At 43.4% G+C, this 16,209-nt stretch overlaps 1 protein-coding gene across 1 annotated transcript; it reads right to left on the reverse strand.

Annotated features, from left to right (window-relative positions):
* Nucleotides 1-1,917: 1,917 nt before the first annotated feature.
* Nucleotides 1,918-16,022, reverse strand: DHX8 (DEAH-box helicase 8). Its single transcript, XM_042027793.1, has 23 exons — nucleotides 15,877-16,022; nucleotides 15,430-15,515; nucleotides 14,765-14,837; nucleotides 14,330-14,415; nucleotides 13,621-13,730; nucleotides 13,203-13,514; nucleotides 12,780-12,924; nucleotides 12,090-12,293; nucleotides 11,681-11,768; nucleotides 11,320-11,417; nucleotides 10,661-10,808; nucleotides 10,163-10,344; nucleotides 9,553-9,747; nucleotides 9,156-9,341; nucleotides 8,450-8,660; nucleotides 7,952-8,133; nucleotides 7,139-7,279; nucleotides 6,697-6,852; nucleotides 5,742-5,879; nucleotides 5,197-5,325; nucleotides 4,155-4,351; nucleotides 3,827-4,006; nucleotides 1,918-3,321 (listed from the first exon to the last, which is right to left on the reverse strand). Exons 1-23 carry the CDS (start codon nucleotides 15,986-15,988, stop codon nucleotides 3,102-3,104), a joined length of 3,579 nt encoding a protein of 1,192 aa, XP_041883727.1. The 5' UTR covers nucleotides 15,989-16,022; the 3' UTR covers nucleotides 1,918-3,101.
* Between the last annotated feature and the right edge of the window lie 187 nt (nucleotides 16,023-16,209).

Genomic DNA, 16,209 nt, shown 5'->3' on the forward strand with positions numbered 1-16,209 from the left:
ATGGGAATAATAGACAAGAGTCCTAAATTTCTGCTGCTGCTCCTGAAAATGACGAGGAGCTTCCAGGAGGGAGATAAACAGCTCCCACACAACTCCATAGAACACTCCCACAGAAGCTTCCGTAAGTCAGAGACTAAGGAAGAATTTGTGCTTCTCCCTAAGCACCACACCTACTTGCCTTTTAAATCCCCTCTAGGGTGGTGACTCCACCACTGCCCTGGGCTGCCTGTGCCTATGCCTGACAACCCTTTCAATGAAGAACTTATTCCTAATATCCAGTCAAAACCTCCTCTGGCACAACTTGAGGCCATTTCCTTTTGTCCTATCACTGGTTGCCTGGAAGAAGAGGCCAACCCCCACCTGGCTCCAACCTCTTCTCAGGCACTTGTAGAGAGTGAGAAGGTCCCTCCTGAGCCCCCCAGCTTCTCCTCATCAGACTTGTGCTCCAGACCTTTCTGAGAAAGACTAAAATAGTTAATGGCTCAAACTTTGTTAAAATCACCCAAGAGCTTTGCCCATTGTAGCCAACTGTGCAAAGAAGCAACTGCACCAAAGCCCACCCCACTCCCCCCAGAATGACTCCTGACAGGAACTTGAGATAAAGATGCCACTATTGTCCAATTATCTCAGGTCTAAGGAGAAGTTTACAAGGCTGGGGGAGAAGAATGTATCCACAAGGAAAGCCCAACCCAGCAGCTGTGCTGAAAATCAGCTCTGACTGGGTTCAGCAGGGGTGCACAGCCCAGACTCATTTCCTGAGGTCAGGTTTGCACACTCTTCCCCCCAGGCAAAGGGAGAGTTTTTGAGTGTGATTCCAAAAGGTCTGCTACAGAGGGGGGAACACCCATCCCCTGGCCAGGTAAGAAACAGACCCTGCAAAGAGTCCTCCCTTACACAAACTGGCTCAGTTATGAAACACCCCCACCCAACCCCAGAAGGTCACATTCACATGGGGCATTCACGAGAGGCAGTCTTAGAAGGGATCATAAACCATCAAAGACCCCCAAAGTGCCCTGGACTCATTTCTGAAGACTGTACAGCATTGACAAGTGTTGCAACAGATCCAGAGCCTGTTGTAAAAGTGTGAAACTGCCCCTCAGCAGGAAGGTGCTTGGGCATTCCCATCTATACCTGCATGTTTATTAACCCACTGAACTCCATGTTTCGTGGAACCCCCACCACCAAGAAGACCAGAAGAAGAGGATCAACGGGACACCACTGGATCCACAGGGGTGGTGAATATCTTTCTACTTAATCTGTCTCTCTCATTCTCTCACTCCCCCCTTCTCCTTTTCCTATTTCTTTCTATCTCTCTCTACCTCATATCTACAGTTAAATAAAATCCATACTATTGACATCAGCATGTGGTCTCGTTTGCCTCCTCATTTGGGTAGAAGCATCTCTCTAACAGTTGGATCATAACACCCTCCCCAGCTCCACTGCCCATCTCTGGACACCTTCAGCACCTCAATGTCTTTTTTGTAGTGAAGGGCCCAGAACTGGACGCAGGATTTGAGACATGGCCCAGCACAGAGCCACACAACCTCTGGTGTAGCTGTAAACTCCTTCAGGCTTTGCTGTGCCTGCCTTCTTCAGAAGGAGCAGCTGCACAAACACTGTGCATCACTGTGCATCCCAGCCTCTGCTTAGGGCGTTAATAACCATTCTCCTGGCCCCTAGGGAACTATGGAAAGTATCAGGTGAGAAAGCAAAGCAGGAGGAAGGTGTCTCAGGGGAGTGTAGAAGCTGAAAGAGCTTGTGGCAGCTCAGTTCTTGCTGAGCTTTGGCTTTATGGTACCTCCATTTCCCTAATTTTAAGCATGTTAAAATGTAAGCATTTCCCTAAACTTTAAGCATGTTTTGGAGGCACTCCCATTCCTGTCCTTTCTGCTTTGACTCTGTGAGTCCAAGCTAACAAACTTTGTAATTCCCTTTAATTTTATGATGATATAACATGAGGGAAAGCTCAGGACATCTAACAACATCCCTGCTCATCTTTGTACAGGTATTTCCAATATAGTTACTTTTCAGTGTGAAACATTCTTCAAATTCACTGTGTAAAACAACCAGTCAACCTAATTCTCTTCATTCCAACAATAATTTTAGCAAAAGAAAAAACAATAAGGTTTCTCAGCTATGGAATCAAGTAAGTTTCATCTGTTAGCAATTAAAAAAAATACAGATAGTTTGGGCATGACAGCACACACTGGGCAGTCAACTTATTTTTAAAACAAGAAACTGTTACACAATTTTTACAGACATTTTAGCTGTAAGAGCTTGTTCTATTACAAAAACCCAACAGCTGTAATGTCACCAAACATTGTAAGTGAAAATAAAGCACATGTCACATTGTATAGAAGGTCTAAACATCTGTAACCACTTACATTTTCAGATGGAACTGTGCTCCAGAGGGGATGTGGTAACTACTGTTTGATAAACCCTTCAGCACCCAGGAGATGGGGATGAAGGGTAAGGCTTGCAGTCTGACCTGTGCCATTGTCCAAATATAACAGACATTCTAGCTGGGTTCCTAGAATTTTTCCTGCCTTATCCTAAAGCCAGAGATACTAAATATCTCAGCACAGATGGCTTAAATAAAAGACAAATAGTTACATTGAATGGGAAAATGCATAAACTTGATAAAATAGAGAAAAGGCTGCTCCCAAAAAAACAGTCACTGTCCAAGAACGTAAGTAGAAATAAATCCCTTTTACCAGGGTAAAACCACAAACTATTCCAGCTTCTATTTGTCTGGCCACTCAGAACAGTCAGGTTGGTGAAAAACCAGTTTTAAGTCACTATTTCTTTGTGTTGTTCAGCTCAGTACCCAGACTTCCAAGTCTTAGATTTTGTCTCTTAAAGGGGGAATCACTAAAGTGCTCCAGGACCTACTTCTGAGAGGCTGCAGCGGCCTGGGGAGCCGCAGCACATCTGTGCCACAGCTGGGGTGCCCCTTGAGCTCCTGTTCTGCCAAGGCTGACTACCTGCTCATTGCACAGGTGAGCTTCATGGGAATGTCTGCCTCCCAGGACACTGGCAACAGTGCAAAAGTCCCAGTCCCACAAATATGAAACCAGCCAGAGTCCAGGAGGAAGCCAAGCTCATCGCCGCCGGAACGCGCGCGATATCCTCCAGGCATTGGGCTCCTCGTAGCGGTTGTAGAGGGGCTCCAGCCGCTGCTGCTTCTTCTGCTTGCTCAGCTTGGTTGGATCAGAAACCTTGAAGAAAGCTGGTGCAAACTCCACCAGCCAGCGAGGATCGATGGTGGTCACCTCACGCATGTATTCCTTGGTGGTCAGCACCAGTTCGTGATACACCACCCTGCGAAAGGGGACAGCAAGTCTGGAAATCAGGCTTTTCAAACAAGAAGCGACAAGACAAGGGCTGGAGTAGCTAAGCTTGCTCCTCTATCTCCTTCAGCATAAGGCTCCCTTTAAGGACCAGTGCAGGCTCCAGAAGAGCTGTCCCTATTTTCCCCCTCCTACTTCACAACTACTCTTCAGCACAGAATTCCTTCATTCCATTTAAAATAATCCTCTCTCCCTCTTCAACACTCTGTTTTAAACTCACTTCCACGAAAAACAAACACACAACTACAACTTCAGGCCTGGCCTTGGCTCCAAAAGTCAGTCTCATCTCTGCACAGGCACTAAGTTTAGCAGCAGAAAGAGACAAAAGTAGACTTGAAACTTTCCTCACTCTGCTCATTGCTAAGAAATCAGCAGCCTCTGCTCAGATCCGTACTCCACAAACAGTGCACACCACAACTTTCCTTGTTACAAAGCCTGAAGAGAAACAGGAACTTCCATGCTATTGCCTTCCTTACCATTCTGGCTGCCTGTTGAAGAGGGCACTGGATGGGTGGATATAGACCACCTGCTGGTCAATGAGTGTCCGATAACCTTCCTGGGGATCCTTCTTTGCTGCATTCCGGAAGAAACCACTACAAATGGCCTTCTGGACACGAACTGTTGCCTTCCCACAGGATACCACATCCAGCTTATGCCTGCCAGACAAGAGTTAGAGAGAAAAAGGCTAGAGCTCTCCACATTTGGATGCAACTACCACGATCAGTTTAGCAAATTTTCTTTAGCTGTTACAGTGTAAGAAGAGTAAGAAACAAAGTCAGTACTTGTCCTCCTTGACATGCTCACCTGTCCATAATGCCCAACATCTGCTTGCGAATGTCCTGTGCCCGGCGTAAGGATCGGGCCTGGATAAAATTTTCATAGCACCAGGGATTTGAAAATTTATTATTCTTCCAGGAATTGTACACAGCCAGCAGGGTGAGGTGGTCACCTTCTGTTTGATGGAACTTTGCTTTCTTTTGATCAGCAAGTGCTTGTTTATCCTAACACATAAAACACACATCAATCAGATATCTACATTGTAGAGAAAATCCCTGGACAATACAAATGACACAGGCTCCTTGTCATTCATAGCATGACATTTTAAACCTATCATGAAACAGATGATACAAGATTAAGACAACACAAAACGTTTTATTCAATTTCAGTCCCTATTTTTGAAAGAACACATGGCGAATAAATGTAAAGTAAATGTCTCATTTATCCTGCAGAAAGCACATGCCCACACTGAACTAGTCAGTTTTCTTACTGCTCTAGAAATAACTTGTTACTCATCAAGAAATGTGCTGAAGCAGTAGGTTTGAGCCTGGTGATCCACATACCTCTCCCCACTTCTCCCACCTGCACATAAGACATCAATCAAATACTGTAGCTACATAGATCAAAACTGAAGTTAACACACTACCCTGCAGAGGTAATGGATCCAAGACAAAACTGACCCCACCACAGCAGAGTCTGCTGCTTACTGACTTAAAAGAAAGCAGCACAGGATAGAGGTGCCATGAAGAAATATTTTCTGTGTATCTGAAAATGCAAAGGCAATCTGAACTCCAGAGCTGGGACTGACTTGGTTTAGGCTGTGTTTATTGGGAAATGCAAGAGCAATTGTAAGACTTTTCACTTCAACCTTCCCATCTGCAAAGAAACTACTGACACCACAGCTACAGGCCCTTAACTGAAAAGGAACATCAGAGAGGTAATGCACAAGCACATGGCCTGACCAAACTACAGGTTTCTTTTGGCAAATATGCTCACTCTTAACCCCTGAGGCATTCACACCAAACCCATCCAGACTGTAACACTGCTGCCTCTTGGCTCAGCTCCTCACCTTGGGCCTGTAGAATACATTCTGCACTGACAGCATGGAGACAATCGTCAACATCTCCTCGCTGCATCCCAGATGTACAGACATGATCAACATCTTACACAGCATAGGCTCCAAGGGGAATTCTGCCATCTGCAAGAAACACGTTTCAAGGCATTCAGTGAAAAATCTTGAGTCTTCTCAGTGCAAAAGAAAGCAATGCCCTTTCTTGCATATTTACTTTCCAAAGAGGTGTGCTTGACCCAGAATAATTTTACTCAACATGAAGCAAATTATTTGTCTGTATTCACTATCAGAAGAATATCCCAATACTTACAGGAAATTTTTGGACATTAATAAATGTAAACTTATGAATAAGGGGAAACGCTAGTTGCTCCTTAAAAAGCAGAAGTTATGTAACTGTGGTAAATGAAAAGCTACCAATAAAACACAAGAGAATTACAGCAAAAGGAAATCAATGCTAGGCAAGGCCGGTTATGACTGCTCTCATGTCATTTCCTAAATATTGGCAATCCAGGCAGTGGCAAGAGGTATTTTATTTTGCCTACCCTGCGCCCAAGTCGAGTGAGCAGTCCCTCATCATCCAGAGCTCCCAGGGTGTAGAGCTGCTCCATGGCAGTTATGAGAGTTTCCATGGGGGGAGCATCCATGAAGTCAAAAGACAGCAAATCGTTGATGCCCATAGCCTGGGAGGGATTGGAGAAAAGCCAAGTTAAAACACTGAGAAGGAAGACAACAAACTCCAGCCAGAGATATAACGCCAAACAGTGAGGGACTACAAAACTTGAAGCAACCCTAGCCTCACATCCCTATCCTGACTGCAGGTGCAGTCACAAACACACAGCTGCCTTCCCTGCACTTGAAATAATGAGCACTGGCCCACGGCATTCATGCACTACTCAACTTTCTGGTCTGTTCCTTTGGTACTGTTCCACATACTACTCAAGCAAGAAGATTCAGTTGAGGAGAAACACAGACTAAATGCTGCTTTTGAGGACTTCTGCCTTGTAAAGCAGTGTGGCCTGACAGCTCCACAGGACGTTAAATATGCTCCCAGAAAGGGGAATGGCAGCAGCTTTCCCAGCTGTGATGGGGTTAATCCAGTTCACAGACTTCCAGAGGGATGGTACACACTTAGACATGCCCAAGTTTGCAACTCTAAACCCACTCTGAAACAATTTGTCTCATCTGTTAACATTATAAATGTACCCTACTTAGGAAATGCTACTGCTCTTGAGATTTCTGTTTCTCCTACCTCCTGCAACTAACTGTTGTGTGCAGCTGAAACTAGTAATTTAGGTGGATACCCAACAGAATAACCCTCAGCAGAAAAACACAGGAGCAAGCCCCATGCCTGAGAATTGCTTTTGTTGAAGTCTCCTGTCCAAAATACCTCTGTTCACTAGAATGATCTGAAATGAGAGCACTACTTCCCGAGACTCAGAGACTCATTTATTGAAACACTTATCTTGCTGGCTTGCTACAAGCTGGTGAAATACCTACCTTCAGGGAAAGCACTGTACTGGCCAAATTTGTTCTCTGGATTTCAGGCACATTGGTGGTTAGCATCTCATCTCGATACGCACGTTCTGTGTATAACCTGTAGCATTTTCCTGGGCCTGTTCTCCCAGCCCTTCCTGCACGCTGCTTGGCTTGAGCCTAAAAATAACAAGGCATCTCAGTGAACAGGTACAAACTGGAACAGGTGAAAACAAGTAAAATAAAATGATTATTCACAGTTTTACTTGTATTGATAGAAGGGTTTTCAATTCAACACAGGAAAGTATGTATTCTGTAGGCACAGCCTCAAGGAGTCTCGTGGAGCTATCAAAAATGTGGTTTTATCATGACCTCACATGTGCTCACATTCTGCTCACATGTGCTTGGATGCCACATTGACAAGATACACAACACCCATGGAGAGAGCCAAACACAGAATGTCTACCTGTGAAATCGGTGTCACCACCAGCTGGTCAATTCCAGTCTTGGAGTTATAAACTTTCTGCTTCACAAAGCCAGGATCGACCACATAATATATCCCATCAATAGTCAAAGATGTCTCTGCAATGTTGGTGGCAATGACAACCTGCAAATCACACTCTGAGTCAGCACCAGTTCTGTGTCAGGCTGCCAAGCCAACCCCACCACTCAACTTCATCCACTGGTGTCATAGGAGCAGTTTGTTATAAATGCTACCACTGTCACTTAATGTTGAAAGGAGAAGTGTGTTCACAGAGAACACAAGGAGATGTTATCTACAAAGGCAGACAGGTTTTAAGTATCTACCTTTGTTTAAAGTTGGGGCAAAAAGGGAAAAGAGCATGATAAAATCCACAATTAAAAGCAAGAGAAAGCTTGTAAGCAAACTGCACTGACTTCAGGGAGACTTTTTACCTGTCACTCAGACACAGCCTGTATTGAGAGAAAAATCTTCCTGAGATTGCATTCCTGTAGATATTCACTAGTTGCTTGAAATTTACCTCCTTCCAACAAGAACTGCATTTAGATTTTTAGATTAAATGAAGTTAATACCCTTTAAAGACAGCATTAAATAACACACCAAGAACAGAGGTTTGCTACACCAGATGTTTTGATACATGTTTTTAAATGCTTAGATAACTTGATATGTATACAACCAAAAATATGCTCTAAGCAGTAAATCATCTTTTCTCCAAAAACTGTATCCTTTCAGCAGTGCAATACACCCCACAATTAAAACGTATCAGCAGAAGATGAAGGAGCACATAGATGAAATTACCTTTCTGCTCCCTGGTGGGGCTGGGTCAAAGATCCTGGTCTGCATTTCACTGGGTAAAGCTGAATATACCGGTAGGATAATTAACTCTGGAACATCAGGTCCTAGAGATTTCATCCTTTCATAGAGGATTTCACAGGCAGTGTCAATCTCTTCCTGGCCAGTTAGAAAGACCAAAATGTCACCTATACAGGAAGTAAATTAAAACATTCACAGAATCAATTCTGTTTAGTAGAACTCCTGCGTATTTCCATTCCACATCTTTTCCACTGATGAGGATCCCCAACTTTTGCTAGCCCCTCAGCAGCAACTCTTAGCCAAAAGCAACATACTTCAGTCTTTCACCCAACTTTATCAGCATTTTAGTTACTGTATTTGCAAACAAGAAAGAATACTTCTGACAGCATTTTGCTCACATTCCTAACATGACCCATGACTTATAAAAAGACCTTGCTCAGAGGTCCTTAAATCACCAATAACCCAAGACCATTCTCTACTCACCTGGTGGCTCTGTTAAATGGATCTGCATTACTGTAATCAGACTGGCATCCAAATAATCTGTCTCTGGCTCTTTTGTGTACAGAATTTCTACTGGGTATGTTCTGCCAGGAATTGTGAAGATTGGTGCTTCATAGAAATACTGAGAGAACTTCACAGCATCCAGCGTTGCTGACGTCACTATCAGCTTCATGTCCTGCCGCTTCTGCACTGTCTGGAGGAGGACAAAGTTCTCAAGTCATTTATTGCCTTTGGAACTACTAACATATGGCACTTGACTAGAGAAATACAACCAGTAACACAAGGTGTTTCAAAGGCTGAGTAGAAGGGCAGCTCATCCCAGCAACCAGAATTTCAGGAAATTGACCACTGAGGTCCCATGTGAAGCCTCCCTTAGCAACACTATCACAAGAAAGCTTTTGGCTTTTCAGAGAAGGATGAGGAAAACAAGAACACTACCCTGCTCATCCACCATTATGAACATCCAGGATGGCCAATTCTCATTGTTTCTGCTGCATTTTGCTTGCTCTGCCTTCACACAGAGGCTCATTTCACCAAGATTCAGCCCACAAAAGCTTAAGAGCATTTGCTCTGCAGAAGAGACTCTTGAAGCACCTGTATGAACCTGACCTGTGTGATTTCACCTTTGCCTGTGCTCTCCTACCCATACAGAGGACACTGAAGCAGCAAAAATCCAATGCCACATTACCTTCTTCAGGAGCCCAAAGAGCACATCTGTGTGTATGGTCCTCTCATGGGCTTCATCCAGCATGATAATGGCATACTGGGTCAGATCTGGATCTATCAAGCACTCCCTCAGTAACATCCCATCTGTCATGTATTTGATGACAGTTTCAGGGCTGGTGCAGTCTTCAAACCGAATGGTGTAGCCAACCTGGAAGGAAGAGGAAGAGTTGCACAGGAACAGAAGTTACACAATTATCAGCCTCATTAACTCCCAGTTTGATTATTCCACAAACTCACTTTACAGCCTACAAGGGAACAGACACATGACACATGGACACACAAGAAAACTAGCTCCAGTACTAGTTTTTCCTACTTTTCCTCATGCTTATTTTGGCATGTTCTTCAACATGGAAATTCACCTCTTGTCCCAAGCAGCAACCAAATTCCTCTGACACCCTCTTTGCAACAGACATGGCAGCCACTCTGCGAGGCTGAGTACATCCAATCTTTCCTCTCGAGGTGTATCCTGCCTCAGCCAGGTATTGGGTAATCTGTGTTGTTTTCCCAGATCCTGTCTCTCCAATAACAATCAGAATCTGGTTGTCATGCACAGCCTAGAAAAGGTCAGAAAACATACACTTGTCAAAATTTTTAAAAAATCAAAACAAACCAAACAAATTCAGCATGGTTTATCTAGGACTAGATTGAACACCTACTGCTCTTGCTTCAGTTGACCCAGACCAAAAATCATTTAAGTATTCCTACTGATCAAGTCAGCAACCTGTTTAACTGCTCAGCTGACTTATCCCTTGTCCATATGATCCTGGTATCAATTTTGACTTACAACAGTAAGTATCTGGAACTTTATTAAAGTATACACATATATATAATACTTTAAAATACATATTGTAAACTAAAGCTCTGCACTTAAAATTATCAGCTGACTTTCGCCTGTCAAAAAGCTAAACCAAGACTATATATTTTAAATTAATGCTTGCTCAAACCAGAATGCCTTTTCAGGAGTCTTACTTGTATCAGCTGCTCCTTCAGTCTGAAGATTGGGAGACTCTCTCTCTGTTCAATGATGGAAAGCTGGGTCTTCTTACCATAAGAAGCTTTGTTGCCACCAAATGCATGTTTCTTCCACTCTGGGATATCATTTGGCATCATCCCAATACCTCGCATGTTTGCAGCTATTTGTCTTCCATCCACTAGAAAAGAAACAATTTCACCATTACATCCAGGTTCACACAGCACAGACCCTGGTGATCCTGCTCCAACTGCTCCATCATCCAGGCCTTCTATTCTGTATGTGTAAACGTTTTTTAAGTTCCTACGTGTATATCCCCACCATTACAGGATATACCTGTACACTTTCCTTGACATTCCTACTGCCATTTCAGTGGAAAAGCATTTCTTCTTTGACTCACTTTTAAAGTGTGGCAGACAAACACAATATCAAGACATTTCTCCCGGGTTGCTTCAACTAACACAAAAAAGGCACAGTTTACCTGTGCTCAGACATACCATCAGGGAGAGGATCCACCCAGTGTGTGTTGAGGCCCATGGGGATAGAATCCATCTCTGCTTCTCTCTGGGCTTGTTTAAGTTCTCGCCTCTCTTTAGCTAAAGCACTTTGCATCATTGCAGCCTGGGACAAGGAACCATCTGGATTCTGGAAAGCAAGAAGAAAAGACTTCAAGCACCATCATTCCTTCAATTATCCTTCTGTTGTCACTGTCCTTTAGAAGCATCTTCTGAAGATGCTTTAAAAAAAGTTTAATTTTGTTTGTTAGATTTCCGGGATATTTCCATTAGAATAGCCTCATGAACTTTCATGGTCATAACTAATACGGAGCATCCTTACAGTGCCCAGTCAGAAGGATTATGAGCACAACCAATGAAAAGTATTTCTCTACTACCTTCTACTTTCAAAAGATAAGAAAAAGCAGAACAGAGAAAGTATGTTCTAACACACTTATGTAAAATGGCATTTCAGTTCCATTATTCCACTTCACAGTCACCAGTTAAGTTAGAATCCAGCTTTACTAGGAAGGAGCTTCAGTTCAGTGGTTATGTTTTTCAGGGCTCTCAGTAATGTGCAGGTGGGAAAGTGGTTGTAAAATTCCCCAAATATTTATTTAATTAAATCAAGTACATTGGTTTTGGCCCTGGAAGTCTCTTACCTTTACTATTTTAATGGGACTCATATCCATGCTCTGTTTAGTGTGACCTCGAAGAAACGGTGGCTCTTCTTCAACTAGCTCAATCTCAAGATCTTCATCTAAAAATCCACAAGTGACAATGGTTATAAAAAAGTTAAACACCTTTCAGGTACATAAAAGTGCCTCTTCAAATAAAAATGCACAGACGGCACATCCAAATGCCACTAATAATACAGCCAGAGGAACCCTAGTTCCAAATGTACAAGATGACAGCAAATTGTGAGATCCTTTATAGTTACTTCTATCATCAGTATCTTTTTGAATCAAAATACATCCAGAAAGACAAGGAATTACAACAGTAAGACTACTGGGAACATATTACCTTCTTCATCATCGACTTTAGGAAGAATCCCAGTCTCCTCATCAAAGTCAGGAAACTCTTCCTTGGAAAGCACATTAGCTGCAATCATCTGGGAACAGAATAAATACAACATGAGTATGTCCCCATGAACAAACACAACTCCTGTCTATGACTCAGTTCTAACACCATTCCTGTAAAACAGGAACAAAGGAATGGTCCTATATCCTGGCACACCTGTCCCCACGTCTTCCAGGCTCTGACCAAACAGTCCTTTTGTTATTCCAAATACCACCAAAACAGCCCCAAATCGGCAATTCAGAGTTAAGGAGTAAGTTACACAATCAATTAATCCAAGAGCTGTATTCTAGTTCATGAAACTCCCTGGCAACTTTATTGGCTGACATCCTATTTCCCTGAATGCAACACACACCTGTTTTATTTCCCATTTCTCTGGGTCTGAAATGCGGGTGAGGCGTTTCCGTTCCAGGCTGTCGTCCTCCACCTCCGGGGCGTTCACCAGGGACAAGTGACTGGGTCTGTCCGGGTTCCTCATAGAGGTCTCCTCATTGATTTCTCCAACCAGGTTCCTTCTGCGGTTTGGGTTCAAGTCTTCTCCAGTGTCTTGATCAACATCCTGCAGTAGATTGATTGATTAATCAATCATTCTACACTTTTCCTCATCTATTAACTCTGGTGCTTTCTAATGGCAGTAACAGCCTATTCATAGAAAATGCTGTTTTGTAGGCTTTTTATTTTTTTCCAGCTGGCACTGCTGGGTAAAAACATCCTCAGGCATGGAAGGCTCTACTCGGTCTTTGTAGTAGTGATTTAGTTTAAAATTCAAAGTTTCTCTCCTACTGAAAAAGGAAGACAAATACCAACAACTTGAGGCTTGCCTTGCCTTGCCTCTTTGCTATCATGCCAAGCCAATAAATTGTTAGGAACACTACATCAAAACTAAGAACCTAGAGAAAACAAGTAAAAAGTAATAGGCCACTTAAATACAGAACAGTAACTCAGTTTTTAACTCCCACTTGAACGGTTATGTGTAAGTTTCCATCAAAAAGAGTAAAAAATAGCAAAAAGAGGCATAATTTTAAGAATTTTAGCACCTCTGTACCTTCATGCTCAGGCTGGTTTTGGATCCTGTAAAGGATAACACTTTGACTTTCACTCTTTGTCCTTTGCTCACAACATCAGCAACATTGGCAACCCGTCCTTCTCTTCGCAGCTCTGAGATGTGGACCAAGCCTTCCCAACGTTTCCTGGGGAAGAAACAGAGGGGCTTGAGAGGGGCACATTATTACACTGACAGTCCTTCAGATCACTCAGAATCTAGATTAAAATATTTTGCTGTCAACTGATTGTGTGTGTTCACAAACTGGTTTTGAGAATTTTAGAATTCTCCACTATCAAATTTATTTTTCCTGAAACAGACCTTCACAGCCCAGCACACCTTCTGGTAGCCTTATCTTTAAGGTACTAGCAGAAAAGAGAACTCAGCTGAAATAGTACCACATCTATTGTGGACATCAGAAGGTACCTCAGTCCTTCCAGCTGCACAAAGCATCCAAACTGCATTATACTCGTGACTTTGCCGTTGTAGATGTCTCCAATGGAAGGCTCCTCAGCTGGTGGACGGTCTATGTGCTTGTCTCTCCACCTCTCATGGCTCTTCTCACTGTACTTTTCTCGATCCCTGCGGTCCTTGCTGGGACTCCAACTTCTGCTCCTTGACCGGTATCTGGATTTCCCCCTGTTCTTATCCCAAGTCCTGGAACGAGACCTGGAGCGAGACCTGTGCCTTCGCTTCCTGTCCCTGCTACGACTTCGGCTCCTCTTCCTTTTCTTCACCCTAACAAACAAATATTACATCTTTGCACTGAATTTCCACCTCAGAACAGAGTGAGCAGGCAACGACAGCAGCCAAGACCTTCCCTCCACACACACCAGGCACCTACCGATGGTCGCTGCTCCTCTGCTTGCCCTGCCTGTCTGCACTCGGCATCAGAGCTTCGAGTTCTTTCAGGGCGTCAGCTGCCACTTTCACATCATCTTCATCCAGCATATTCTGCAAGAACAGAAAACTGTCCTGCACAAGGGCTGATAAAAAGCCTGTCACAAAGAATTAATCTACAGAATGATCGTCATACGTGTATCTATTTACAAAGAATGCGAGATAAAAAAAGATATAATAAGATATATAAGACTCAATATGTGATATAGAAAAAAGTAATAAAGCTCTCTCCCTATTTGGCCACAATATTGAGACAACTCTGCTTTTATACAAAGGAAAGTTCCATCTCAATGCCCCAAATTATTACAGAAATACAAAATGCAAGTACCTCATAGTATCTAAATATACAAAATTTTCAACTAATTTATAACATATCATTACTTTGAACATTACATAAGGAAGGCCAGGCTACAAATTTCATGTTACAACAGTCTCATCTTCCACATACTCTGCAGAACAGTATCAACATGGCAATTGCTAACAGCTATTCTTTGCAACAATGTGTAGTAACGCCAGCCTCATACCTTTTCCACAGTTCATTTCTCATAGTTCACGTTTATCCATGCATTAGACAGAGAAAAAAGGTTGAAACTAACTGGGGAAAAAAATAGTTTTCACACAGTCACAAAAGAAATCTGAAATGACCACCTTACCCTGATGTTGGGGTTGTCTGGCCTGCAAAGGGCTGGATACAATTCCCTCAACTTTTCTTTCTCTGATTTGGGTTTGACAGCTGCCTCTGATTTTGAGATATTAAAAAAAAAAAGAAAAAAACACAATGAAACACAAAACTTAGAAGTGCTACAACACTTCACTCTTGACTTTTCTATTAACTGAATATAAAGTTTAATTTTCATCCGAATGAAAAGGTTGATACAGCTTTTACAGAGATTCAGTTCAAGGAATACTGTGTTACCTTCCTTCAAATAAAATTCTGATTATTAGTGAATAGGTGAAAGACCGAATACTCTGAGCAGTACCCTCAGAATAACAACAGCAGGATGCATGGTGCAACAGGATTTGCCTTACAAGACTAAAACAGTAACTGCATCAACCCCACCAAACACTGAGCCAGTGGCTCCACGTACCTTTGCTCGTAGAAGGTTTTGGTGGAGGCCGCATTGTCTGTATGAGACGTAGCAAGTTACTAATGAGAGAATCCTGAAAAAAATAATAAAATACTTTAAGAATGCCTGCAACACTTTCATTATTAGAATGCACAAGTGAGGGTTTATTCGCAGGACAAAAAGCCCCTCAACTCCTAAGATGTAGGTTGATTTTTAGAAACTATCACTGGGCTTTCTGTACATCCTAAAAAGGCATAAGTTGAACCTGAAAATAATTATGATAATTTCACCTAAGAGACTTTTCTGTTAATCATTTTTAATCATCTATTTAATCCAACTGCAGTTATTTCTGAGGAATTGATAAACACAGCATATAAGCATCATAAGAAGACCTATGACAACATTTGCTTTCATGAGAAGTTGTTTCTTTCACATTTTATATGTTCAGCATAACAATAAGTAGTTTGAGTCCTCAGGAAGATGCTTTTGAAAGAGTACAAAAGTTTTTAAAAAAATGAGGGAGGGGGAGGCAGGGGAGACAGGAATATCAGAAGCTGATTAGTATATAGTTTTCCAAGCGAAGAAAACCAATAATCACTCCTCACAACTCTCTCTTTAAAACAGAACGCTCTATAAGATATACTACAATAAAAAGAATACATAAATAACGTCCAGATCTCACTTACAGTGAACTCAGCACCATTCTTCAGAAGAATTGCTTTAAATGTGTCAAACGTGGTATTTTTCTCGGCAAGGCTTATCACAAACTCGGCTGTGAGGAAAAAGCATAAAGTGAATTAAAACAACGAAGTAAAAAGCAGTGTAAGGACTGCACGTGGGGACAGAAGCTGCTGTGGCAGCGCGGGGTGCAGCCAGGCCCCTGTGCCTCAGCTCCCCCCCTGGAAGCCCGGACCGAAGCGTTCCCTCAGGCTCACGACAAGTTTTTTTTTTTTTTTTTTTGAAGGACAATAATCCGCTTTATCGTCTAAATTCGAAAAGCACCTTCACAAAATGCGTGCGGCCCCACGGAAAGGGCTACAAGGGCCCTCCCCAAGCTGCCGGCCGGCCGGGAACGCGATACCCACCGGCCGCCGTGTGCGGAGGTACCCAAAGGCCGCGCCCGCCCCGCTTACCCAGGTCCTTGTCGTTGATGCCCAGGTGATTGTCGAGCTCGGTGCAGACCTTGGAGACCAGCGACAGATACTCGAGCTTGGCGAGCTCGTCCGCCGCCGCCAGCTCCGCCATGGCCGCGTCCGGGGCGCGCCGGAAACGGCGCCGTGACGAGGCCGGGGGCGGGCGGGGCGGGGCGGGGCCGCGGCAGGGACCGGGACACCCGGAGGGACCGGCCCGCAGCGGGCGGCGGGAGGGGTTTGCCGGGCTGCCAGCCTGAACCAATCGCCGCGGTCGAGTAAAGGATTTCCTCAACGAAAGCGGAAAGGTGCTTTCCTTCAACAACAAAGGACCAT

This window comes from Corvus kubaryi, unplaced genomic scaffold, assembly GCF_017639235.1.
Source record: "Corvus kubaryi isolate FWS band 111438036 unplaced genomic scaffold, C.kubaryi_AGA036_p1.0 37301, whole genome shotgun sequence".
Lineage (NCBI taxonomy): Eukaryota > Metazoa > Chordata > Aves > Passeriformes > Corvidae > Corvus > Corvus kubaryi.